The following is a 26072-nucleotide window of genomic DNA, read 5'->3' as shown; positions in this document are numbered from 1 at the left end:
GAACTTGACAAGGACCTTCAACAGCTCTGCAGAGAGTCTTTGTCTCAGGAAATCCGTGCTCGTTGACATAGTAATTTTAACAGTAATTTCAAGTGGAATCAAGTGCTGTGTTTCATGGGCAGTGTTGGAGCTCTGGGGGTCCAGGGGTCTCAGTGGGCTTCAAGGAGGGTGACTTGGCCTGGGTGTGAAGGATGGGTAGGAGCTGGTACAGAGGCCAGAGAGGAGTGGGCTTCCAGGCCTTTCCTGCATTGGCTGGAAGGTTCTTGGCTTGGTTTCTCTGTAGCACCTTCTTGCATTTTCCCACAGTGATCCCATTCGGAGGTAGCAGGTATTCTGATGCCCATTCTATTGGTGAGAAAACTGAGGCCTCCTAAGGTTATGAACCTCCCTGAGGTCATGTGGATGGCCAGGGGTAGAGCCAGGTCCTCAGGCTCCCATGCCAGTACCTTTACTTATTTTCCTGCTTCCTGGAACCTGGAGAGGGTCCAACTTTGGGTGGATGGGATGGATATTCTGGGGGCATATGGGACCTCATGACAATCCCCAAATTTGCTCTTCTGAAGCTGAAAAATCTTCATGGGGTGAGCACAAGGCAGGTCCTTTTACTCTCCCAGAAGGTGAGCAGTATCTCAGGAGTTGGAGCCAAGTGACCTTGCTGCCTCCTCGGGCCTGTGTCTTTTGATGAGAGCAAGCGGACAGCTGCTTTGGGGTCCGGAGCGGGCAGTAGGGTGGCGGAGTCTCCCCATGCATGCTCAAAGAGGTAATGCACAGAAGCCGGGATCCCATGGGATCAGTCTAGAACTCTCCATCTGCAGTTTGGAAGGGTGGCCTGTCCACCTCCCTATCTTAGGCGATACGGGCCCATGTAAATCCCCAAGCAGCTGCTTTTGGCTAACTGGAAAAAGCCCAGCTAAGGTGGGAGTTCAAAACCCCAAACATCTCCCACCAGCTGAGAGTCGTGGTGATTTCTTACACACCCACTATCAAGTGCTCCTGTCAGGTTCAAGTGATGCTTTCTACCTCTTGGAGCTGTTTTAGGATGAAAGCAGGCACAGTATGCAAAATACTCAGCCCTCTGCCTGCCTGAGCAGACCACAATAAACATTAAGGGGGGGCTGGCCCAAGTGGTCGTGGAGGGTGGTCAGGGGTTGTTGGCCCCATTCTCCAGATGAGGAAATTGAGGCTCAGAGGTGAAAGGCACTTGCCCAAAGTTGCACTGCTGGCAAGTGGCTGGGATTCAGACCAGCTCTTTCCGCCACACCTTGGCCTCCCAGAATTAGAACCTGCCATTGGATTCTAACTTTGCAGTAGTGGCCCAGGCTGGTATGCCTCTGGGCTGTCGAGGCCCGGACGCTCCATCCTGCAGCTTGGGCACTAGGAGGATCTGGAGTTCGCCAGGTGGGCCGAGGAGCACACCTCCCTGTGGGGGGTGGGTGGGGAGGAGGAGTGATATGATCAAAAGTTGCCCTTGGTGTCCCATATATGGCCACCTCTGGTTGGGGGGAGCAGGGAGAGCCCAGTGGCCGCGTGCCTTCCTTGGGCACTAGACAAACTTCTCGTCCCAAACAGGTCTTAGCTGTGTGACCTGGGGCCTAGTGTGCCACCTCTCTGTTTCCGTATGTACAGATGGGGTAATAATCTTTTAGGGGGGGAAGATTTTATGGGATAAAACTAATTAAAATACCTTGTACACACAGCACTCAGTAGATAGTGTTCCTATGAGACCTGGACTTTGACAAGAGTAGTGAGACAGTGACAAATCTGGGTCAGAACTGGCCCAGAACCTGGCACAGGCATCCCTGGGTTGGCCTTGACCTCATCTGTTCCTCTGTATTCCCACAGTCATCCTGGCTCCCCAGGAGCAGCACCCTCCCGAGAGCCCTGCTCCCGACTCAGGGCAGCCAGATGTTCAGGGGCCAAGGGCTCCAAGAGCTGAACGACTCCCAGCATGGCCTCTGGGTGAAAACAACACCAGGGCCCGTGTCACAGGGCTGTGTCCCATATCCAGGGCCTTCACCAGGCAGGCACTCCCTTCCTGGGACCCTCTGTTCTAGGATTATCAGGAGCCTTTTGGTCCCACAGACCTTGTTTATTTGTTCGTGCTGATAAAGCAGGATCCTCTGGCCTCTGGTTGGAAACAGGCAAAGTGCATTGTTCTGCTGGCTTTTCTTGGATGGGTTTGGAGCGGTGGCCAGGCTGGGAGTGGGAGGTAGGAAGGGGAAATGCACTGGACGTTGGCATTCTCTCTGTCACCTCCCTGCCCCTCCCTGGGTTTCCTAGCTTGGTGAGGGACAGGTCCCTGGCTCCTGGAGCATTTTAAAAAGTGACAGCAAACCTTGCTGCTGGTGCGGGTGCATCTCAGGACCTCCTTGGGGTAGGGGCTCAGCAGTCACTGTCTTGGCTCTAGATTTCCCGCTTCTCGCCCTCTCTGGACCCGCCCCTCGGAGATCTGCAACACCAGCTGTACCATTTAGCTGACTTGTGTCAGGCCTCACTCTGAGCAGTGCCTATGTTATCTCGTTTAATCCTTACCATGCCATGAGGTCGGCCCTGTTAGCAATGTGACGAGACTGCCAAAACTCAAAAAAATGATGTCACTTGCCCAGGGTCTCGTAGCTAGGAAAGGCTTGAGCCAGCAGTCAAACCAGGTAACCAAAAGGTTTGTGTGCTTTGGTTCCAGGCCAAATAGCTAAATCCTCATCCTTAGGATGAGGAGAGGTTTTGAACCCAGTTCTAAACGTTCTGGAGTCATGCAGTGAATGTGGAGGGAGGTCATTCATCTTTTCCACAAACCCTTTTAAGTGCCTGTTATGGGCAGGACCTGTGCTGGGCTCTGCAGACAGGGGCCTCTCCTGCAGCCCACAGGGAGATTGGCCATGAAATGAGTCTCAATTAGCAGGAGTTAAGGTCCGATGGGTGGGTGCTGATGGAGTACCACCAAGGGCAGGCCCTTCCCGCCTTACCTTCGGCCTCCTGGTCTAGGGTTGGGGTGGGGCACTCAGAGAAAGCTTATGGGCAAAGTGAGATTCGAAGTGAGATCAAAGTGGCTGTTACATTTAGGGTCCTTATCTGAGATGATCGCGTTGTTCATGCTTTATTTCCAGGGCCTAGACTAACTCTTCTCAACCTCAGCATCCTTGACATTTTGCGGTGGGGGCATCCTAGGATCCTGCTCGTGGTAGGATATTCAGCAGCGTCCTTGGCCTCTACCCACTACAGGCCATACCTCCCCCCTGCTCCCAGTAGTGACAGTCAAGAATGTCTGAAGACATTGCTAACTATCCTCAGAGCAACAAAATTGCCCCTGGAAGAGAGCCACTGACCTAGAATAGTACCTGGCATTTGGTTGGGGGGTGGAGTTGTTGCTCACTGGATACTTGTTGAACAGATGTGCCCAGGGGGTCCCACTCTGTGGGATGAGGGAAATTAGTACCAGCTACTGGTGGCAGATAGATCTGTTGTGTGTAGATCCTGGGAAGCCAGAGAGAGGCAGAAACCTGGAGCCCCGGTGGCTGGCGGAGCACGCTTAGGCCATGTGGTTGAAGGATGCCTCGTGGCGGCAACGGCTCTGGTGATGAGCCCCTCTCAGAGGGACCTGGTGGAGGCCTTTCCACGTCACAGCACATAACTGTGCCGCAGGCTTTGTAGGCTTTTGCTCGTGCAGCACGAACATTGGTGGACAAGGTTAAAAAATTAGAGCCTCCATCTTTTCGCCTGGTACAAGCCCTTGTGCAGTTAGTGAGTGCCGAGTTGGCGACGAATCAACGACGGACGTGTCAGGTCTGCTTGGGGCCGTAAACATTTATAATGCATGCGTTGTCTGCCCAGCAGCAGCCCAGGTTCAGAAGGAGCATAAAGAAAAAGAGAAAAAAATAGGAAAACCAACCATGTGTGTGCCCTGCCCGCTGAGTGCTGGCACCTTTCCTTCTGTTATGTTCTCAGGGTCCCTGACTCTGTTATGAGGGTAGGAATTGCATTATTCATTGTCAGAACCTCCAGTGCCTAGCAAAACCAGCCTCACTGAATGAATGAGTGAATGAATAGAGTATCAGAGCTGCTAAAATTGTTTGCAGGGTGGGTCGGGGAGAGGATGGGGGCTCCCTGTGCTTCGTTCAGACCAACTTGCAGGCGTGAACTGAGTCTTGGTTTCTTCCTCTACAATGTGGAAATTTGTATAGCTCCCCGGGTTTGTGAGTGCGTGAGCTGAGATGTGTGTGAGGAAACAGCGGGTGTTGAGAACAGACAATAAAATTTGGTCATGGGCTTAGACAGGCCACCTCCGATGCCCAGCAGCCCCTCTCAGGTGGTGTGGATATCACTGTGAACAGCCCCATGCCTGCCTGGCCAGGGTGCCCCCAGGGTTGTGCTCGTCACAGAGACCCCGGCAGCTCCTCCTGACACCTTCTCACCCACCAGGTGCCGTGTTACTCGTATGGGCAGAAGCTATCCAAACTGGCCATCCTGAGGATTGCCTGCAACTACATCCTGTCTCTGGCGCGGCTGGCTGACCTCGACTACAGCGCCGACCGCAGCAACCTCAGCTTCTCCGAGTGCGTGCAGCGCTGCACCCGCACCCTGCAGGCCGAGGGACGTGCCAAGAAGCGCAAGGTATGCATCAGCCCCTCAGGTAGCAGCGTCTGGGAGAGGATGGGGAGGAGGGACAGGAACTTGGGGTGCCCTAAACTCACCCAGGCTTCCAAAGGGCCAGCAAAGCCAGCCTCTTGGAGCTCTGCTGGGGTCATTCCAGCTTCAGAGCCCCTCACAGTTCTGTGATCATGGACGTGCCCCTACTTCTGGTAATTGGGCTGCTGGGCACCTTCAACAGTCACCCAGGGCCTCTGGGCCTGGGTTTGCTTATCACTGGAACGAGAACAGCTTATCTCTGAAGCTCTTTCCAGTCTTCCGGTGCTCTGGTGCTGAATTGCCTGTGTGGGCCCTCATAGATGCTATATCAGGATGGGATCCCCTGAGCAGATGAAAGCCCAAAGAACCCTTGGGCAAGTTTCGGGAATGTGACTTGGCCTGTGGGTTATCTGAGGCCATGCATTAAGGTGGATGATATTCATTCATTCACTCATCATTCTGGGAGGGATTTGCTGACCCCCAGCCTGAGCATGCTGGGCAGGACTATCGGGATGATCAGCATAGGGCCCCAGACCCCATGCACCTTACAGATGGTTAGAAAGACCCTCTAGCCAGTGTGTAAGGGCAGAACAGTGAGGCGAGGGTGTCCCGAGGCCTGTGCTAGGGGCTGTGGAGGGCCAGGCAGAGGAGGGACAGATACCTTTCCTACCCAGGGGAGTTTAAAAGGGCATCTTAGTGTACGTGGTGGTTGAGCTGGGACCAGCAGGACAACCAAGAGATTGCCAGGCGGATAAGGCAGAAGGAACAGCCTGTAGAAGCCTGATTTGTTTAGAGAAATACGTGCAGGAGGAGAGGTGTTGAGCATAACTACGGTTCCCAGATGGCCTGTGCCTCAGCATTTCCAGCTGGGGACCAGTGCCATGCAGTGCTAAGCGAGGCCTGTGGCAACCCTCTGGGTCTCAGTTCCCACACAGCTTGAGGGAGAGTGACAGAGGCGGGACCCAGTCTGTATCCGTGAGGAGGGTGGTTGGCTTCCCTGGGCGTTCAGACGTGGGGAGGGCAGAGAGCCAGCTAACTGGCACCCTCCATGGGTTTCTTCCTTCCTGGCCTGCCCCTCCCCCTATCCCTGACTCTCACTCCACCTCCCTCCTTCCCAGCAGGCCCTTGGGGTTCTCCAGGTTTCTCAGGGGCCCCTGGGCCCCTGCCAGAAAGGCTGTCCGTGGCCTCTCCTGCTTGTACCAGGGAGGGCCCTGGCGTGTCCTTACAGCCAGCCAGCTGCTGCTGCTGTGATAATTGCACATTGCGTTCCTGGGGGTGATTAACATGGACCAGTTAGATGAGATCTTCATCAAGTGGGTGAGAGAGGAAGCGCCAGTGGCTGCTCACAGGGCGGCTTCCCACTGGAAAGTGACACGGGTAAATTAAGGGCGTGATTGATGGCTCCATGCGGCGCTCTGTGACAAAGGGGGTTTGTAAACTCTCTGTGAACTTCCCCTGGCACTCAGGCGGTCTGGAGGTCCGGATGGGCAGAGTGGGCAGGCACCGTTTTCTCCACCTCTGCTCCTCGGTGCCCCTCTTTCCGATTCTCCCCTCACTCACCACGGACAGGAGTCCATGGTCCTTGATTGGTACCCACCGTGTCCTGGGCTGGGGAGGAGGCCGGCACTCGTGAGGTAAAGAAAGAAGGGAGAGTGGAGTGAAGATGCCCAGTGGAGATGAGCTTTGGGTTTCCTCTGAAGTCACTACATCTAAGACACTTCAGAGACCATCTAGACCAACCTCCTGTTGTCCAGATCGGGAGGCTGAGTGGAAGATTATGGTGAAGAGTGTCAGACAGCCCTGACTCCGAAGTCCTGGCCTGCTACCTACCAGCTGTGTCATCTTGGACCTGTTTCTCAACCTCTTTGACCCTCGGTTTTCTTGTCAGTAAACAGGGATGGTGATGGTAAATTGTTAGTGATTTCTAAGGTCCTTTCCACTCTGACTCTCCACGAGGAGGTCTTGACACCTTGGAAGGGCACTGAGCAGCTTGCATTCTGTGTCACCCTCCTACCAAGCAAGCTGCCCTGTGACTGCCATCTCCCAGTGCTAGTCCTGGGCAGTCACCACTGCCAAGGGGACCTAGATGGAGGGATGGGACAAGGTCCTGGAGCTGCTGGGACCTCTGAGGGCCTCCCTGGGCCCAGCATTCTGCCCTGGCAGGTTGGGAGCTCACAGGACTACCCCACTCCTGCTGCTGTGCCTCCCTGCACTTCTGCCACCGTGCAGGTGTGAGAGTTCCAAAGTGTCCTCGGGGATGGTCTCCAGTGACCTGCCCAGCAAACCTGAGTGGATGGGGTAGGCCTCTGTTTTGTTAACTAGAACCAAGGGGTACAGTGTCTCTAGAGATTCATTCATTCATTCATTCATTCATTCATTCATCCAATGTTTATTGAGCACCTAAAGCAAGTTACACAATGGGGAACTCTATGCTGAGCACATGGGCACTGTGATAAGATGTTAATGGTGGGGCAGACTTGACCCTCCATACTCCCTGTAGACAGAGGGTATGGATTTGGGGCCCAGGTCAAGCCCCCATTACCCCTCCCTTGCAGCCACTGAGCACAGCCTAAGGGTTAGGGAGACAGCAAAAAAAGGAAGAAACTAGAAAACAAGGAAGTCCTCGATAAATGGCAGCTGGGATGGTAATGGACATGACTGAGGATGGTGTGATCTGTTCCACTTGAAGGTGGCTCCCTCACAGTTAATGTGCCCCGAAAGGCTGGGTGACGCTTTTTCAGGTCGCTTCCTTAAGAGGCTGCCTCAAGTCCCCTAAGATTCCTCTTGGCTCTGACGAGTTGCCGTGTCTCTCCAGACCTGTGTGAAACATGGGATTTAAAGTGGACCCTGCTCACCCCCAAGGCCCCAGGCGCATCCTCATCCCCATCTCAGATCTTTCCTACGGGGGTGGGCCGCTCGCATCCCTTGACCAGTGAATTTTCCCTCTTTGGACCTCGCAGGATGTGATTTCGGCAATCCGGAGCCCCATTCGGAAGTCCCAGTAGTGCAGAGGCTGTGTCAGAGGCCTCCCAGCAGAGAGACAGGCGGGAGGAGTTGAGCAGCTCTGGAGAGCTCAGTTCTGACTCCTGCTGCAGCCGGAGATAATGCATGTTAAGCACCTGGCTCTGGGCCATGTTTCCGCAGCTCCTGTTTTTAAAGCAGCAACTCCTGAAAGCTAAGGAGGAGGAGGAGGAGAAGAATGAGGAGGTGGAGGAAGAAGAGGAGGAGGGGAGAAGGAAGAGGAAGAGGATGAAGAGGAGGAGGGGCGAGGGGACCGGAGTAGGAGGGGGAGGAGGAGGAAGAAGAGAAGGAAGAAAAGGAGGGGGGAGGGGGAGAAGGAGGAAGAGCGGCAGAACTGTTTCACACCTGCACTGGGCGAGACTTGCCAGACCTGAGTAGTAGGGAAGGACGGATTTCCCACCACCTAGGGCAGCCCCCTCCAGGGATTTTAAGCCATTGAGTATGAATAACATCAAAACAGCAACTACTACGACTACTAACAGGGACGGTGTACTTTAAGTCCTGGTGGTAAATGGCCAATCAGTTCCTGCACTCGTGTGACTGCAGCGTACTGGCATAGTCAGGGGAGGCTGGCTCTGCAAGGCCAGGGGCTGCTCCTCACACTGTGGGGCTGTGGGCACTGGAGCCAGGGTAGGAATGACGCTGGTGCAGCTCCCTCTGACCCGTCTTCCTTCTCCTGCTGATGTGTGGGCAGGGGAGGCTTTCTTTCGTGATGGCAAATCTGAGGGTGGCCCTACTCCTCTTTGGAAGAATGTCTTGGGTGCTGATGTCTGTAGCTCCGGTGCTGGCGACAAGCTGAGGAGGCATGTTGGTTTTGGGTCAGGGGTCAGTGGGAGCTGAGGGTTCCGAAGGGCTCCTTACTGGCTGAGTGGCTGAGCCCAGGCCTCCAACAGGACCCAGTGGCACCTGCTCTTTCAGTGGACTGTCCCCGAGCCCGAGTGCATGAGGCAGAGTCTGGAGGGCTCTTGCTCTGGCAGGGTCCAGCCACCTGGATCCAGCCACCTGGATCTCTGCACCATGGGGGTGCAGGGCCTCTTGTGCCCCCAGGGTGCCCATCGTCCTGGCATTGTCCACACCTGCTGTGTCCTTAGTCACCCTCAAGAGGGCCTCCTCAGTCTCCACTTCTGTAAAATGAGTTGTTGATGGAAATGATTTCTAAGGCCCTTTTCCATTAGACTTCTGAGCTCAGGTCACCTCAGCCCCTTTTTCTGTCTAAATTACAAAATGCATTACCCTCCGTTGCCCCTCTGCCCATCACAGCACTTCCCACAGATATGAAAGTCACTCACAGAGAGCCTTGAGACCCCAGCGCAGTGTGCCCTGAGGTCACTGGTAACACCTGATGTTCTCAGAGCCTGGATTATGTGCTAGGCGTGGTGCTCAGTGTTGCTGACACATCACCTCATCGACTGCTCCCACCACCCCTGCAAGGTAAGCGCTGGTGTTGTCCCACCGCACAAATAGTGAAAGCGAGGCTGAGGGCCTGAGGGCCTTGCCCAGGGACACCCAGCCAGTAAGAGAGGTGCATCGGGGCTTTATAGCTTCCTGTCCTGCCCGCCTCAGTGGGAGAGCCCCAGCAGGGCTCTGTGTGCTGGGTGAGAGGAGGTTCTGTTTCCAAGTCTGCCGGCCAAGCAGTTGAGTTAAATACCATTTGCTTTCAAAGCCCACAGAGGCCATTTGCTGGGGAGAAAAAGGAGGGTGGGTGGGAAATCACCATCAAATTTCCTTCTTGTCATAAAAATGGATGCAATTTATTTTTTCTGGCATTCCAATTACATAGACGTTTGTCACCAGCTGTTTGTTCTAACACGGAGTGTTCTCTCAGCTGCTGCTTCTCCTCTTCCTTTGACACCGTTGGTCCGGGAGTCTGGCGGGGACGGGGCTGGAGGGAGCGCTGGCTGGGGAGCCTCACAGGTGAGCTCAGAGCCCCTTTCCTGCTGCCCTCCGATGCCCGGTGGTCCGGAGGCTGCACGGCTGCTTTCCTCTCTCACTTTCATTCACCCCCCAACCCCGGCTCCTTTTTCACATTGCCCCCCGCCCCACATGTGCTCAAAGATCCCACTCTTCTCCTAACATGTTGTACATGAATGAAAACAGGGGTCTCAGGCATGATGGACCAGCAGTAACCACTCATGAGACCTGGGAGGCCCCCCTCACATTGCTCCAGCTGACCGCCTTTTGGAATGCAGAGACTGTTCAGAGCACTCTTTAGGGGTCCTTCCTCCAGCTAAGGTGCCCCTCTGGAAAGTGCTGCAGAGGCTGTGTGCCCTCCCTTTTGGAACCTGGAGAAAGTGAGTGTAGCTGGAGGTTAAGTTGAGGGAACACTGCAGTTCTTTTCAGTTCCTTGTGGTGCTGTCATTTAACTTGAAGGCACGTAAAAATACAACAGGGAGACCCTTGGTAAGACCGTGAAGTAGGCGAAGTGCAGGGCTCTGGGGCTGGAGGCCTGCATTGGAGTCCTGGTTTTGGCACTTCCTAGCTGCGTGTGTGACCTTGGGCACGTTACCTAACCTCTCTGATCCCCAGTTCTCTCACCCCCAAAGTGAGAGCCTGCATACTTTCCCTGCCACCTTGCTGGAAGGATTAAACAAGATCCCTCATTTATGAGAAAGGGCTGGCATTTTTCTCAGTGAGTGCCAGAAAGGAAATCTCATGAATTTACATATGGACAACAACTTCATATGGAACCCCAGAAAGGAATCCCTCAGCAAAGGGCAGTCCCCAGGGCTGGGTGAGTGACTGACCAGCCAAAATGCAGGTGAGAGCAAATAGCTCTCTTTAGCACTTCAGGGCAAAACCTTGCTTCTATACTCCTTGAAGGGGGCAAGTGTGCAACCAAACCAGAAACCCGTTGGCTTCTAAAGTTCATGGACTCATACCGGAACACATGGAGGGCATTGGCCATGCGCAGTAATAATGCCAGTAAACAGATTACCACCAACAATCATACTGGCACCAACAATCATCAAGCCACTGTTTGCTGGGCACCTCACACACATTATCTTTGTGCCTTACAACACCGACCCCTCCCCCACAGCACAGAAGGGACACTGAGGCTAAGGGAGGGGCACTTGCCCAAGGCCACGAGACTAGAAGTGGTGGAGCTGCTTCCAGTCTGTGTCTCTTGGTCTGAAGTCTGAGCTGGTCGACTCCTGAGGCCTGTCTGGCCCTGGAGCTGACACACTGCTCTGCAGGGCGGCCTGCACCCAGGAGGCACCCTGCAAATGCCCGGTGCAGGGCCTTGCTCAGAGCGACAGCTCTTCTGTGAGCAGCCCGGCTATAGCACGTGGAGGCTTCATTAAGCTGCGGGGAGCCAATAGCCCGCTGGGGGTGACCCTGGGGGTGGTAAGGGTGGGGTGGGCTAGGGGGTGCCACCAGCGAGGTCTGACACCGGGTTAAGTCGCCTGACGGCCTCTGGCTGCAGCTGGGAGCACGCCTGGTTCCCATTCGGGCGCTGTGGTTTTGATTAGCTGTTCTGTGAGGCGGGCCTGGTGGTGAGTCCATGGGAGCTCCTCAGGAACAGAGGGTCCCCCCGCCCGCCGCCGCCACTGCGGCCCCCCCTCCTGGCAGCCCCAGACTCCAGATGTTCCGAGCTCTCGCTGGGAAGGCCTGCTGGCGCCACTGAGGGCAGAGGGCAGGGAAAGCACGCGAGCTGGAAGCCCAGGCACTCAGTCACCGCAGGCCTTGGCAGCCCGCCCAGCCCTCTGCTGGCACATTCCCCAGCTCTCCCCTGGCCATCTGTTCCCAAAAAACCCTTTCAGAGCCTCATCATCACTCAGGATACAACAGCGCGAGCAGCTGGTTTGGAGGCAGCAGGGAAAACCGTGCAAAAGGTCCTTTGTGAGAGAGGAAACTCGCTTATGAATAACAGGGCTGGACGCCGTAAAAGTTGGCGGCTGGAATTCTTGTTTCTCAGGCGCCGCTGTTTTCTCTTGACTTTTTATCTCTGGTTTTTATTTTGTTCCCCCTTGTTTTCTTTTAATGTTGTTTCTTCCTCTTACACCAGTTGTGACTTTTCTTCTTCCTCTAAGGTGCCCGAAGGCCACCTAATTAGTTCCCCTGGATACTGCCTAACTTTTATTGGTCAAAGCTGTTAAAATTGGGAATGGTTTGGCAGCGACTGTTTTCAGAACACCTTGGCTTGAGGGGACAGGGGAGAAGGAGGTACCTGGGAGGACACTGTGTGGGCAGGGCCCAGGTCCACCAATGGTCAGCAGAGAGTGAATGCAATCCTCCCCTGAGCAGAAAGATGTGCACAGTGTCTGTGCAGAGGGAGGGTGGGGGCAGAGAGAGCAGGGAGGCTGCCATCCGCTCCTCAGAGAGCAACACGGGATGCTTTGGGAGAACCGTGGTATTAATACACACCCCAGGACCTGGGCCCCTCAGCTGATTGCCGTATGACATGAAGCCTTTTTAAAGAACTGGCTGCTGCCATTGCCAGAAACTTCTGTGAGATGTTTGCCTGGAATCTGGGCACCTTTTGGGAGCAGTCACCGGGTGGCCTGTTGGGGTCCCATGAGGTGCTGGGGCAGGGCTGGCAGCTGGAAGGCCAGCGCTGCCAAAGAAAGGAAGAGGGCAAGGCCTGGCTGCCTTCCTCACACCCCCTGGCCCCCGAGGAGGAGCTGGGAGTCAGCCTGGGCTGCCAGGTAGAAGTCAGGAGTTGTGGTGATGTGATACGGTGGGGGCACAGGCCAGGGGTAGGGGACTGAGGGTTTCCCCTTTACTTTCTCCACTCCCTGTACCCTTGTCACACTGCCTGCATCCCCCCACCCCCACTATTCTATGAGACCCAGAAGTTCCAGCAGCCCCTCACCCCCGCAGTGGAAAAAGCCTGTCATCCATGCTGCTGTAGGTGGCCAGTTTTTCATAAGCAAAAATTCTGGGCTTTGCAGGGTATTTGTGCATTTCATGTACACTTTTCTCAGGCCTCTGTTCTTTGTTTCTTTTGTCACTCTCTCTCCTCCAGTTTCAGTTGGAGAGACGGCAGCTCCAGCAGGGCCAAATATTTATGTTTATTGCAATTTCAGGGCTGCTACTCTGAAGGGCTTGGTGCAGGCCGGTGAGACCCACCCTCCCCACAGCGGCCTTGCTGGGCAGGTGTCTGGGCTCTGCAGCAGGTCTCGGCTCCGCCCCAGGGGCTGTATGACTGGGCGGCCTTACTCTAGTGTGTTATCTGGGAGATGCCCACCCTGCCTCTCAGATCTGTGGGGGGAATCAATGGCACAAAAGGGTATGGACTTGTTTTGTGGATTCCACCTTCCTTCCCAAGTCTGCTTGAGAGGTTGGTCTTCATGGTGAGGAAGACCTGGGGAAGGAGGAGTGTTCACTGGCCCAGCCCCTGGCGATGATGTGGAGCTGGCCCAGGGACCAGAGATTGAGAAGGGGGATGGCAGGGAGACGGGGCTGATGGGGCCTGCCCTGCCCATTGCCCAGCCCGTTGCCCAGCCATAAGCCCCTGCGCTCAGCACTGTGGAAGGCCTAGAACAGAGGGGCACCACAGGACCCGGTTCCCCACCTGTCCTGGATCAGGCTGTCCCCTTTCTACCTGCTCCAAGTGAACCAGAAAGCTGGTTCCAGAGGAAATACAAATTCTTACCTTTTTTGAGCTCCCAGTACAAATATTTCAGAAGGCAGAATAGGAACCAAACCCTCCTTCAAGGCTCTGCCCTCTCTGCCCAGAATTCACAGCCATCTGGGGCCTGGCCCAGCCCAGCCCCCAGTTGCTCCCCTGCTCAGTGTGTTCCCACCTGGGCCCCTGCCAGTGGCTCTGCTGAAAGCCAGGCCTCACCACCTGACTTCCCTGCTCAGGACCCTCTGGGGCTCCCCACAGGCAAGGGTAGATGCTGGCCTCCCTTATAGGACACCTGACCCTCCCCCGCAAGTGACCTGGCTCCAGCCGGTCACTCCCTGTGTCCCAATTTACACTTCAACAACATGGAACTCCTCTCCCAAAGGGGCTATTTGTGACCTCTGTGCTCATGCCATCCCTGCTGTCTGGCACACCCTCTCCCCTCCGTCTGCCTACCTCCTGCTCATTCTGGAAGGCTCGGCTCCTCCTGGAAGCCCTCTCTGACCCCTGTTCCAGCCTCCTGTCCGGGCCCATGGCATGAACACCTCACTGCCCTCACCACGGGGGTGTGTGCAGTCTAATTTAGGAAAGTGACATATGATATGCTATGAAGTAATGATAGAAAATGTCCTATTATGAGGTACTCCATTATGTGATGTATTAGAGTTCACATTTCATGGCATTGCATCACATTATGTTTGTGGGTGACATGTTACACAGTATATTACGGGGCACAGCCGATGTAGTTCGCTCGTTAGACAGTGTTTGTTTGGTGCTTACCTCAAGCTAGACCGTGAGCCTTGTCACGTGTGTGTCCCAGCTCCTGTCTCATAGCAGCCCCCGAGTAATTACACACTGTTCCTTTCGCTGAAATTCACACTGTGGGGCTGGATATTCCTGAGCTGAAGGCAAAAACTCCAGGGGAGGGTAGACCAGGGGCTTTAGGACACAGCTAGAGAAAGGTTAGGCCTCCCCCGACCTCTGGGGGGCTTGTGCTTTCCCCCCTGAATCTGTGATGAAAGCTGTTTCGGGCCACAGGAAACCCTCAAGCACCAGGAGCCCCTGTTTCTTGCCATTCGGAAGGCTCTGGTGACAGGGGCTGCAGGCTTCTTTTGGTCTTTGCCTCATGGCTGCACAGTGGCTGCCTTAGCACTGAAATCTTCATCCTCATGCTGCCTCCAAAGGTGGGGCGGAGGCCTCACCCCAAAGAGCACTACTCTTCACCAGCTCAGTTAGTCCCACCCAGACACCCCCTACCGGGTGTTCCTGCCGAGCTGAGAAAGACAGGAGGGTCTCTCCGCTGGGAAGGCTGCAGGGTGAACAGTCACATGGCCCATCCGTGGAGGGTGGACCCTGATGTGTGACCAGGTGATTTTCTTCCCAGTGAGGCTAACCAGTGTCTTAACCTTCAACACGATGGCAGAAGCTCAGTCTCACAAGCTTGCCCACTTCTCACTGCAGCCCTGCCAAGTGGGTGCCAGTGGCCCCATTTTCTGTTCATTGAGGCTCAGGGAGCCCGGCAGCCGGCTGCCTCAGCACAGCGCTTTACAGTTTGTGGAACCTCTCATGCCCGCTATTCTCCCGAGCCTCCTGAGGGCCACAGCATCAACCATGGGGGCAGAGGCTAGGACCCAAAGACGCGAAGTCGCTCAGGGCCACAAAGCTGGCAGGGCTGGAGGGGACCCAGGCAGGCTCGTCTGGACCAAGAAATAAGCGCTCCGAACCCAGACTGTCGCTGTCCTCTGCTCTGGGCAAGGGGAAGGGCTGAGCTGCAGGGGTGTCTGGCAGTGCGGGGCCTGGAGCAGGGAGAAGTGGATCTGCTTCCCAGCCCAGCCACTCAGGAACTTTGTAACTTCAATCACTTGTCTTCGCCAAAGCCCACTTTCCTCATAAAACACAAGTAAAAATGTTCGTGGGTGAGGGATGTTTGTGAAAACAATGGCCATAAAAGGGCTTGTCAGCTAGAAGCGCAGCACCGTCCAGGGGTTCCTGGGGGACACTGCTTCCTGGTTCATCAGGAAGGTGGGCAGAGGGGCCCTGAGGTGTCCCCTCTGGGGACAGAGGGGGCAGAGGTGTCCCCTTCCCACCTAGTGACTTAGAGGATGGGTATCCGCCTGGCTGCCCACTGGGACTTGATTCCATTGCCAGGCAGAGGACACCAGGTCTGTCTCTCTGCCGCCCGCCGTGACTGTGTGGTATGCATGCACATCCCGCACCCATGTGCTGGTGTACCTGTGGGCACTGCCTGCTGGGCTCTGAGGGAGGGGCCAAATCCCTGCCCAGGTGGGAAGGGGGTACCCACTGGGAGATGACCGAGGCGTCTTGGAGAGCTTCAGAACTTGCCTCTCTCCCCCAGGGGTCAGGAGCCCTTAGGGATGGTCCTTTGGCAGCGTGCAGGGCAGAGCCAGGCAGGTGGGTCCATGGGGGCAGCCCCATGAGCGCCCCTAGAAGAGGTAGAACAGCCACAAAGTATTGCCGAGGATTACCCGCCCCCTCCACCACGGTCGCACGCTCCTGTCACCCCATCATCATGCACACACAGGACGTGGGTGCACAGCCTGTGTGGTTACTTGCAAGTCGACCCCCTCTACATGGACACACAGTGATTCTTCACTTGTTCAGTCTCTTTAGTTACATGAGCAGAAAAGGATGAAGAAAGCATGAGGGGCCTGCACATTTATTTAAGAAGAAATAGTTTTGAGTGTTTACTATGAGCCAGGCATTGCTCTGGGTGCTGGGTCCTTTGGAGAACTAAACAAAGACCCTGCCCTTTGGAACACAGAGCGAATGACACAAAGGCCTTGCATAAAAGCTCACGGGAGAGCCCCGTCTGGACCTTCTTTGGAGTCTACTGCTTACAGTCTGTTCTTATAAGCTTTGAGACCCCCTGGGAGTCTCAAATCAGAGTAGCTGAACAGAAACGACCTATTGAAGTGGGAGGCCAGCTCCTGGAGCAGGTGCAGGGACAGACCCAGAATCACAGCCGGTGGCCCAATCGTCTGGGAAGAAACAGGAAAACAAAAGGAGCAAAGCCAGAGGCTAAGAAGAGCCAAGAGGCTTGGGGCCATGTAGCTTCGGGGCAAAGGGCCCCAGAAATCTTAAGAACCAGGGTGGGCTTGACCTGAGTTGTTGAGAGGAAGCTAAAGTACATCCAGTAGCATCTGGCTGAGAATGTGGGGAAGCACATTGGTTGTGGGGAAGGGACCTGCCCAAGCTGTTTGGCACAGAAAGCAAGAGACTTCCTTTCCTCGGGAAAACTTGCTTCTGCGCAGGGGCTGTTCTTCCTGGGATGTCAGCGTGCAGAGCGCAGGGCTCCTTGTCTGTTTTGCTCACTGTAGGATCCCTGGTGAGCCTTCGATGAAGCCTGGCTTGGTCTAAACACTCAGAAAATATTTGCCAAAGGAATGGAAGAATGGAAGCATGAGGACATACAGTGTTTCCAGTTGTCTTCCACACTAGTTAATGGGCATCTCCTCCGTGCCCAGTACTGAGAGGGCCCTGGCAATCTGAAGTGGAGATACAGTTCCTGCCTTGAACTGATGGGCAAATGGGGGAAGACACATGTAAACATAGGCCTACATGTATGTGCTCTGACATATGACTGCCTAAATGCTGAGTGCTTGGCTTTGTAGCCATTGTGTTTCTTAATCCTTTCTGCTACCTCATGTAGCAGATTATCGTTATTACCACCTTATAGATGAAGAAACTGAGGCACAGAGAGCTTAAGTAATTTCCTTAAAGTCACACAGCTGGTAGAATGGGGAAATCAGGATTCTGACAGAGGCTGTCTGATGCCTAGCTGGTGCATTTAACCACCAGGCTGCATTGCATGTGCGTGGGTGTGCGTGAGGGAGTGCATGTGTGTACACTTGCATGTTGGTATATGTAAATGAGTATGGGTGTACATACACGAGCGTGGGTGTACACACATGAGTGTGGGTGAAAGCCCTTCCCAGTCTTGGCCTCTCCCGTAGGCAGCTGGGAGCTACTTCGGCGTTGTCACAGTGGTCAGGGTAGTGAGTAAACAGTCCTGGTCAGAGATGTCCCATTCCTCCCTGGATCCGTTTATGAAGGGCTTACGGATGCTGGGAAGGGCCGGGGGAGTGGTTTTCTCATCTCAGAACTGCATTTTCACACCGTTTTTTAGAAATTATTTGATGTTTGGGCTGTTCAGGGGCCTCGTGGCCTGTCCCAGGCGGGGTCTCCTGATGACCCCACCCCATCGTTTCTGCCACTGGTCCTGAAATATCCAGAGCTAGACTCCTTCCCCGGGGAGACACGCTGTGGTCTGCGCACAGGCTGGCCAGCCAGCACTGTGGCATGAATTGGCTTGTCTGCCTGGCGCCCCATCCCTCCTGCTGTCACTCTGTGGTGAGGATTGGGGAGGGGAGGGCTGAGAGAGAGGCAGAGAGGACTGGTGGGGAGCAGTCCCTGGCCCTGCGGAGGCCAGGGGTCCCTCCACACGGTGGCTGGTTGTGTGTGTGTGTGTGTGCAGCGTGAGGGGTACGGGGCAGGGCCTGCTGGGAAGTGCGCTGGGGCAGGCCCCTCCTCACCTGGCCGGTCTGTCTATCTGCCCAGCCGTCTGACCCCCTCCATCCTGGGTGCCTCCTCTGGCTGTGGGGCAAGGTCACGAGTTCCTGGAGCTTCTGGGTCTGGAAGAGCAGCATTGAAGCCAAGTGGAATTGGCTGCACAGCATCACAGGATGGGAAGCAGATGGGCAGCAGCAGCAGCTGGGCCTCAGACACGACCGGGCCCGTTCGACCCTCGCAGTGCCCTGTACTGCGGGTGGGGTGGGGGCCAAGAAAGACAGATAGGCTGACGGACGTGGAGAGATAAACACAGGAGAGGCCAAGAGAGAATTGGCACAGAGACATACAGGCAGAGCATGGGGAGAGAAACAGAGAGATTGGCAGCCAGAGAGTGGCCTGCAGCCCAAGAAGGAGTCAGCACGGCGGTGGCCTCGGGTCTCCCTGGCCCTCCCTAGTAGGCCCAGTGGACTCCTTATGAGCTTGGGCCCTGGCTCCAGGAGTGCCAGGACGTCTACGGCCACCCACCTTCCCTTAGGCTGCGATTGTCTTAGACCCAAGGAATGTGGTGGCTGGGTGGATGGTGTGGGGGCTTGCTGGTCCCATTTGCCAGTGAAGAAGCTGAATCCCCCAGGGTCAGGGGTTGCCTTGCTCTACTGCATCCCAGTAATGTGACCTAGGGCAAGTGAGGAGGCTACTCAGCCCCCGTCTCCTAAGCTGGACAAGGAAAGCAGCGGTGGCCCCACTCGAGGGACTGTGTGAGATGACACGTGTGAAGGAGTGCAGGGAGGTGCCTGGCCCGGCCCCCTGAAGGTGGTGCCCCTGAGAGCTGAGCCACTCTGCTGTTCCCAGGCCCGGGAGGCTGGAGGTGTGCAAGACAATGTGGCCCCTTCCCTCCAGAGCGCTGGCGAAGACGTGTGGGGTGAGCAAGGGAATGATGGCACTCACACCAACACTAATTCACGGCACAGAGGAAAGTAGGGGGAGTTGGTATGAAGCGCGTCGGGAATTCAGAGCGGAAACACGGTTCCCCAGCCTGCAGTGGAGGTGGGGGCCAGGGCGTTGAGAGGCTGGCCTGGAGCGGGCCCTCACTGGCCTGGGCTGGGGCGAGGGACACAGACGACAGAACTCCTCCCCCTGAGCTTTTGTTCCGGGGGGTGGGAGTAACTCCATGTAAGGCTCTAGGACAGTGTGGGGCCTGTGGACAGTACATAGACAGGAAACCCAAGACCCAGCTCCACCTTGGTGCCTTAACACTGGAGGGGTCCCCAGGGTTACCTGCTGTCATCCTCAACATTGATGCTGCGGCTGTTTCTCACTGGTCAGAAAGTTCTTCTGCATGTCGTTGGCTGACTCTGAGGTTTGCACATACCTACTGGCCTCAGTAAATGAGGGGTTTGGCCTGTCGGACCCACCCACGCACCAGCTTGGAAATCTGGGGCCTGTGGGGCAGGGCGGCCTCCGAGTGGGGCAGGCAGCTAGGCACAGGCTGCTGCTCGCACACTGCAGCCCAGGTCCCAGCCAGCTCAGCGGCTGTGCTGGTCAGCAGCCTGAGGGACGGAACAGGGAATGGGCGGGACCAACAGCAGTTAGGACAGCAGCGGTTTTCAGCTTCACGGGGGGGGGGGGGGGGGGGGGGGGGTGGGTGTCGTTGGGACTGTAAACTGTCCTGGGACAGGGACTATAACCCCTGTGTCTGTCAAAGAACTGGCACCCAGCAGAAACTCAGTGACTCTTTTTTTGAGTCAATGAATTTTTCTCGCAGTTCATGGTCCCCGGGGGAGTTTCTTCTGGCTCACGAGGGGCTCTGGCCATAACTTCTCAACTCTTAGATGCCTGAGACCTCTGAGGGCCCTCCCAGCCTGGACACAGTGTGATCCTTGATTCACGCCACGTTCCTGCCCTCGGCAAATAGCAGCCAGCTCCAGCTGCTCATAAATTTCCTGCCTGTCACCCATGGCGCCCAGGCCAGGCGGGGCGGGAGGCACCGGGGGTGGCCTGGTCATACCTGCTTCCAGTTCCCTGGGAAGTTTGGAGGCTGGAAGCCCAAGCCTGCGCTTGTGCCCAGAATAACCTCAGCAGAGCCTGGCCCTAACGAGAAGATGTGGAAGCAGATCTGCCAAATGCAAAGATGTACTGGCTGTTAGAGAAAATACGAACGGCAGCTTACGGTGCAGTTTGTACAACATAACTCTACTTTCACAAAATACTGTATAGGTGTACTTAAGCACAGGGAAATAGTCACCCAGAGTTGTTAGGGGTTTTCTCTAGGTAGGGAAGGTGAAGTGATTTAAATTGTTTTCTGTTCACTCTTCTGTATTTTATAATTTTTCTATAATAAACATGCACTACTTATGCTTTCACACATACGTGCATCCGTAGCCACAGTCAACTTCTGAACATTTTCATCAGTCTACAGAGAAACCCCACGCATGCGCTGTAGACATTGTTTCCTACCCCGCCCCCTCCTCCTCGGCCCTAGGCAGCCGCTACTGTGTAGATCTCCTTTTCTAGACATTTCGTGTGAATGGAATCGGGTGATACGTGGTCTCTTGTGTCTGGCTTCTTTCACTTAGTGTACTTTCCAGATTTATCCATGTTTTATGATGTATGTTGGTACTTCATTTCTTTTTATGGCTGAATAATATTCTATTGTGTAGATACACCCATACTTTGGCTATCCATTCATCAGATTGATAGACGTATGTAATTTTAAAAATTGTGTTTATTTATTTTTTTAAAAAGCATTGAAATCCAGTCAGTTAAGATCACAGTTAGTTCAAAGTGACTATTTCCGGCTACTTGTTTTGAGACTTTTTGGCCTGTTTATTCTGTGTTTTCAAACCCCAGTTAGTGAAACCCAGGGCCCAGCCCTCTGTGGGAACGTGAACCCACACGTTCCAGAGCTGCCACGCGCTCCGGCCGAGAGGGGCCCAGCTCCATGGTCTCAGCGATTCTTTGTAAATGATCTAGAAGGTGGGTACTGTTACTCTGCTCGTTTTAAAAGTGAGGAAGCCGAGGCCTGGAAAGGTTAACCAGTGTGTCCAGGGCCCCCCAGCCCACTGATCTGTGGCCGAGATGAATGCACCACTGTGGTTCCGCATTCAGGATGGGACATGGTACCCCCTTTCTATCCCAGGTATTGGTGTATTTAAAAGTGAAAGGTAAAATAATGCTTACTAGTGTGGCTCTTGACAAATACTTCTCCTGTGCTCTCCTTGGGTGTCTTTCTTATTTTAGTTTTAGAATAACATTTGAAATCTGACTTCACTTTTTAGGACAAAGCAATTTAAAAATCTTTAGAATTTAAGTCCTATAGGGTAACTTTTTCTGCAGGTTGAAAGCTATATCCGAATTGATTAAATATAATAAAATGTCTAATTTGAAAACAGTGTGAAATGGTTAAGTAGGGAAAATGGACATCAGCGACTGAAAATGAATTGAAAGGGTAAAGGAACTTGGAGGGCAGGTGAATTTTTTAGATGTCCCCAGTGTGCTGAAATTGCCTTGTAGCGCACCAGAGTGATCGAGAGAGGAGCCCGGTCCACTTAAAGCCAGAGGCAAACTCAGTAAGCAGAGGGTGTATAGCTAGGAATAAAATAATGGAAGTGAATAAAAGCCAAAAAAAAAAAAGCAAAATTGTTCCAGAGTTCACAATAAATACTAAAAGTTCCCCTAGAGCACAGGCACATTTACAGAAATGCTCAAATGTTACATTTGAAATAGGAAACATATCCTGTGGCAGCTAAAAGCTCCAGTGAGTAAAAACCCTGAAACTAGAAATATTTGTTCACTCATTCAACAAATACATTTTGAGATACTGCTGTGTGCCCAGCACTGTGCCTGGCATCGAGACTACAGCAGCAAACAAAATGGGCCACGTCCAAGTTCTCGTGGAGCTGATGTTCAGACTACAAGTGAGTGAACAAAGATAGAGATGATATATCTCTGCACGTGATAAACTCAACCATGTTGCCACCCAGACCAAATCATCTCTCTCAGACCCAGCACGTCAGACCAGCTGAGAGGGACCGGAGGGGCTGTCTGGTCTAGTTGTTTTCAGAGTTTGTGTTAGCAGCAGAACGTGTGGTGAAAGGGCATCTTCTGAGGTGAGGGGTTGTGATGCATGGGACTCTTTAGGATAATGAGCCAAGACCTCACCCAGTGGTACCCAGAGCCTTGGCCTCCAGCAGAAATAACACCCACAAAAGGCCAGAGTGGGAGGGACGCCCGAGGCCCTCCCAAGTTGTGCTTCCCACACAGAGGTGATGTTGCCAGGTGTCTGTGGTATAGTTGTGATAGCGGGGAGTACTTGTCAGCCCCCCCGTATTTTCAATTCTTCACACACACTGACCACCCCCTCCAGACCCGCACACACCCTCACACCCTCACACCCTCATCTCCTTCTGAGGAGGTGGCACAGGCAGGTTTGTCTCCCATTCCTGTCACAGCTGATTGGTTCAGGGGAAGAACTATGGCTGAGGCTGGACCAGTTAGGGTCCCCACTAGGCATCTGGGGTTAGGATGCTGAGAGACTGGGCCAGCTGGTAGTCAGGCAGGAAAGAAGCAGATTCCTGAAAGTGGCCTCCTGCTGCTTTTGGTTGGCGCCTAGCGGGAAGGGCCACATATGGCCCCCACTGAGGTCTGCAAGCCCTTTGCTGCCTTCCCTGCGACTTCCCCCTGGCCCTTGTGTACCCTTAAATAAGCTTCATTGTACCAGAAGGCTGAGGGAGTTTCTGCTCACGAGGTTTCAATCACATCCTCAATCACATGGGGTCAGAAAATACTGGGGAAATAAAGCCACGGGAATTTCTTCACTGCAGGACTTTATGGACCCTTTAAGAGCTAGCGGACGTAGTCACTTTGCAGGATGGGACCAAGATCTGCGGTGTTTCCCAAACTTATGAGATATGTCTCACCTGACTGGAGTCTGCAGGGTACCTTTTGGGGAGTCCACATACAACCCCCTTGCTGTACAAGTGAAGGGATTAAAGCACAGAGAGGGAGGGAGTTCCCCACGGTCACACAGGTGGTTCATCGCAGAGAAGGTCCTGGCACCGAAGACCTCCCAGGGTTCTTCCCACCAAGCTGGAAGGGATTTACGGTTCCTCAGACGGATGATGCATGTGCCAGGATTCCTAGGCCATGGTGGGTGGTGGGAACATGGGTCCAGTGTGGACTTGAGAGGAAAGGGGGGGTCAAGAATTGGAGGTCAGCCTCTGGCAAGAGAAACCCCATCTTCCTGGCTCATGGGTGGTAGCTGTGGCTTCAGGAGGGTTTGAGAGCTGACAGAGGCCTTGCAGCCGGGCCTCGGCTGCCCTGGGCACTCCGGCCGACCCGTTTACACCTTCCCGCAGACCACAGGCAGGCTGAACCAGAAGGGAGCTCAGCTGTCCTCGGCAGGGCCCGCCCAGGCATCCAGCGCCAGGATGACGTGGGCTGTAAATCACCCTGTGGACCACAGACCCAGTGCCATCCCCATGGGTTTCCTTTCCTGCTTCTTAATCGTCCTCCTCAGACTGGGTAACAAAAAGCAGATTCCTGCTGGGGCCAGCCGCGCACCACAGTGGGCTGGGAGAATGAGTCTGGTCTCACCACATCAAGGTGCTCCCTCCTTCCCCTTTTCCCTTTTTGCTTCTTAGCCTCTATGAGCTGGAGGACACGCCCTCCTCCTGGCCCAGCTCCCTTGCCCTCTTTGGACCCCGCTTTCAGTCTTGCCCCGGCCTCGCACCTTGGCTGCCTGCTGAGCGGCTGCTCCAGGTCTGTGGCTCATAGGCCCTCTGGCCTCGTGGTTTGGCTCCATCCCGGCTCTCGGGCCTCCATTTCAGCAGGAGCAGCCCTGCCGATCTGGATTCAAACCCTGATGCCGCCAACTTCTAGTGCTTCTTTCTCTGAGCCCGAGCCCGGGATGGCTCACCTCGGAGATGGAGGTGTGAGGCAGCTCCCTGGCATGTGGGAGATGCCCAACAGATGTGTTGTTTCAAAAGTAAGTGCTTGGCTGTTTGTTCAGAGTTGTTACAAGCATCAGGAGCTGCTTTATTAGGGGCATGTGAGCTGGGTTAAGGGACTGCTGCTTCTCGTTTGCGTGTTCAGAGTGGACTGGCAGCCCTGTCAGAGCCTCCCCACCAGCTCCGACCTCCCCCCAAAGCTCAAACCCCAGCCGCCCCCATGACCTTCCGCATCTGACAGTCCTTCCTGGTAGAAGGTCACACCCTGGTAGAAGGTCAGTTTTCTCACTCGCAACACCATGTTCAGGGGCCAGAGTAAAGTTTCTGAAGGTCACAGCTGCGAGGAACCTAAGGGTGGTCTACGCAGGGATTTTCCAGTCGTGCTTAGAGCCCTGGGTTCTCAAGATGCCCCAGGGAATTCGACGTTGGAGGGAATGTAACCCAACGCTGGGTCCCCCTCTCTGTGCGCCGCCCCCCCGCTCAGATCCTCCAAGTAGACCAGAACCATGTTTTCTGTGTTAGATTCACAACTCAGACTTCATTTCCAATGCTTAAAAGAAAGTCTGAACATTATTGACTTGCTCCAGTTGTGTCATTTTACAGATGGGGACACTGAAGTGCAGAAGGTTAAGTGGATTGGCTCAGGTCATCCAGCTGTCAGGGGGACAGGCTGCAACTAGCCTGCCTCTTGACACCTGGTGTGGTGCTCCTGTCCAACAGCACAGGGGAGGCAGCTGCAATGGCCATTCCTGTTGGGTCACATCCCTCAGAGGCCTGGCAGGGCATTTCAGTCTCAGGACCAGTCCCTGGGACTACCTACCCCCTGCAGCCCTGCCTATTCCCCGAAACCAACACATTGGCAGTGGCTCTGAAATGCCGAAGGGGGATGGTAAGGCCGTGGTAAGGCCTGCCTCCTGGAGGCAGCTGGTCTTGGGTCCAAATGCTGGCTTGACCACCCTCTGAAGCCTTCCAGACACAGTGCCCTGCCTGAGCAGGATGAGTCCCCTGCCCCCAGGGCAGCTGTGGTGATTAAGTGAGAGAAAGCATGAGGGTGCTGGCGCCTGGTACCCGTTGACTTCCAGAAACAAGAGTCAGGATGAGTAGGGGCAGCTTCTGACGGCTGGTTGTTTCTTTTAGGAGTGACCGGCCCTGGCCCAGACCAAGGACACTTCTGTGTGTCTTTTCAGCAGAGCCTGAGGAGAAGGTGCGCTCACCAAGTCCAGCCTCATCTTCTTCAAGATGCTGCCAGAAACTCAGACCGCTGTCTCTCAGGGCAGACAGAGGCGCACCTGCCTCCCTCACGCCCTCCGCCCTCCCCAGCCACTCCACAGGACTTTGCACTTTGCCCTCTGCCTGGTGGGAAGGAGAGAGCTCAGCCTTCCTCTTGCCTGGGGCCCTAGGCCCAGCCTCCGGCTGCAGAAATTCATTGCCAAAGACACCACAGAGACACTGAACAAAATGGGTGAGAAAAACCCACAGTGTTGCCCTAAGACTTTTGCTCCTCCTGTTGCCTGAGTTCCATCTCAAGCCAAAGACGAGTCAGCAGTTCCACCAGAAACTCACAGAAAGGATGAACGTTGGTGACCATTGGAAGCACCTGACCTTCCAACCTGGACCTCTCTACACTGGACCCTGAGCTGGCTGGGTTCAAGATAAGCCTTCTGGAGGCTGTGTGAGGCAGGCTGGGAGAGCCTGTAGGGAGTGGGATGTGAGACCCCAGCCCCCTTTCCTCCCTCCCATTGGCTGTCCAGGCCTCTGACCCGGATTCTCAATTTTGCCTGGGCCCAGGCTCCTTCTTGGCCCCTGAGCATCATGGGAAGGGGGGTAAGGCGACCTCCCTAAGGCTCTTTGCTCCCCGCCAGCCTCTCCTTGCCCATGGCCCACCCTTCTGACTGGGCAAACAGGGTGGTACCCTGCTTGGAGGCCAGTGTTCTCTTACTAGTTACGCAGGGGCAGAAGGGAGGAGGGACCGGGGGAATGAGCCAGTCTGTGGGGGAGTGGGGCATGTTCAAAGCCAAGGCCTGCTCCTTTCTTTGCTCAAAAGGCCAAAGCTGTTCACATCTGTGCTCAACCATCTGCTTCAAATTGAAGTAAAAGTCCCAACATATAAAGAAAAAGCTTGTGTTGAGTGTATTCGGTGGGTGACCAGAACTTTGGCTGGTCAGTTGTGGGGGTGACTCTGGGGGAGGAGAGAGATTGGTCTCTTCCTAGAGGTTGGGGGCCCTTCAGGAAGCGGGCACTGTGTGGGTGTGTTCGTGTGTGTAAGGGATAGAGGGAGCCCTCACTATGACCTCAACTGGAGGCCTGGTCAGGAGCTCCGTACTTCACCTGACCCATACCACACATTTATGCAGTAGGGGGTGGGAACTGTATTTTCAATCTCA

The 26072-nt window shown here is 54.7% G+C and overlaps 1 protein-coding gene across 1 annotated transcript in view; it reads left to right on the top strand.

Annotated features, from left to right (window-relative positions):
• The window catches only part of ATOH8 (atonal bHLH transcription factor 8), a 29429-nt gene extending 3635 nt beyond the window's left edge, over window positions 1-25794 (top strand). The window contains exons 2-3 of the mRNA XM_037039203.1: window positions 4417-4608; window positions 24826-25794. Coding sequence (XP_036895098.1) covers window positions 4417-4608; window positions 24826-24831 — 198 coding nt within the window. The 3' untranslated portion in view covers window positions 24832-25794. The remainder of the gene's footprint in view (window positions 1-4416; window positions 4609-24825) is intronic.
• Window positions 25795-26072: the final 278 nt, after the last annotated feature.

This window comes from Sturnira hondurensis, unplaced genomic scaffold, assembly GCF_014824575.4.
Source record: "Sturnira hondurensis isolate 20B ecotype Veracruz unplaced genomic scaffold, ASM1482457v3 Scaffold0002039, whole genome shotgun sequence".
In the NCBI taxonomy this organism is placed as follows: domain Eukaryota; kingdom Metazoa; phylum Chordata; class Mammalia; order Chiroptera; family Phyllostomidae; genus Sturnira; species Sturnira hondurensis.
This window is presented reverse-complemented; position numbering and strand designations above follow the sequence as displayed.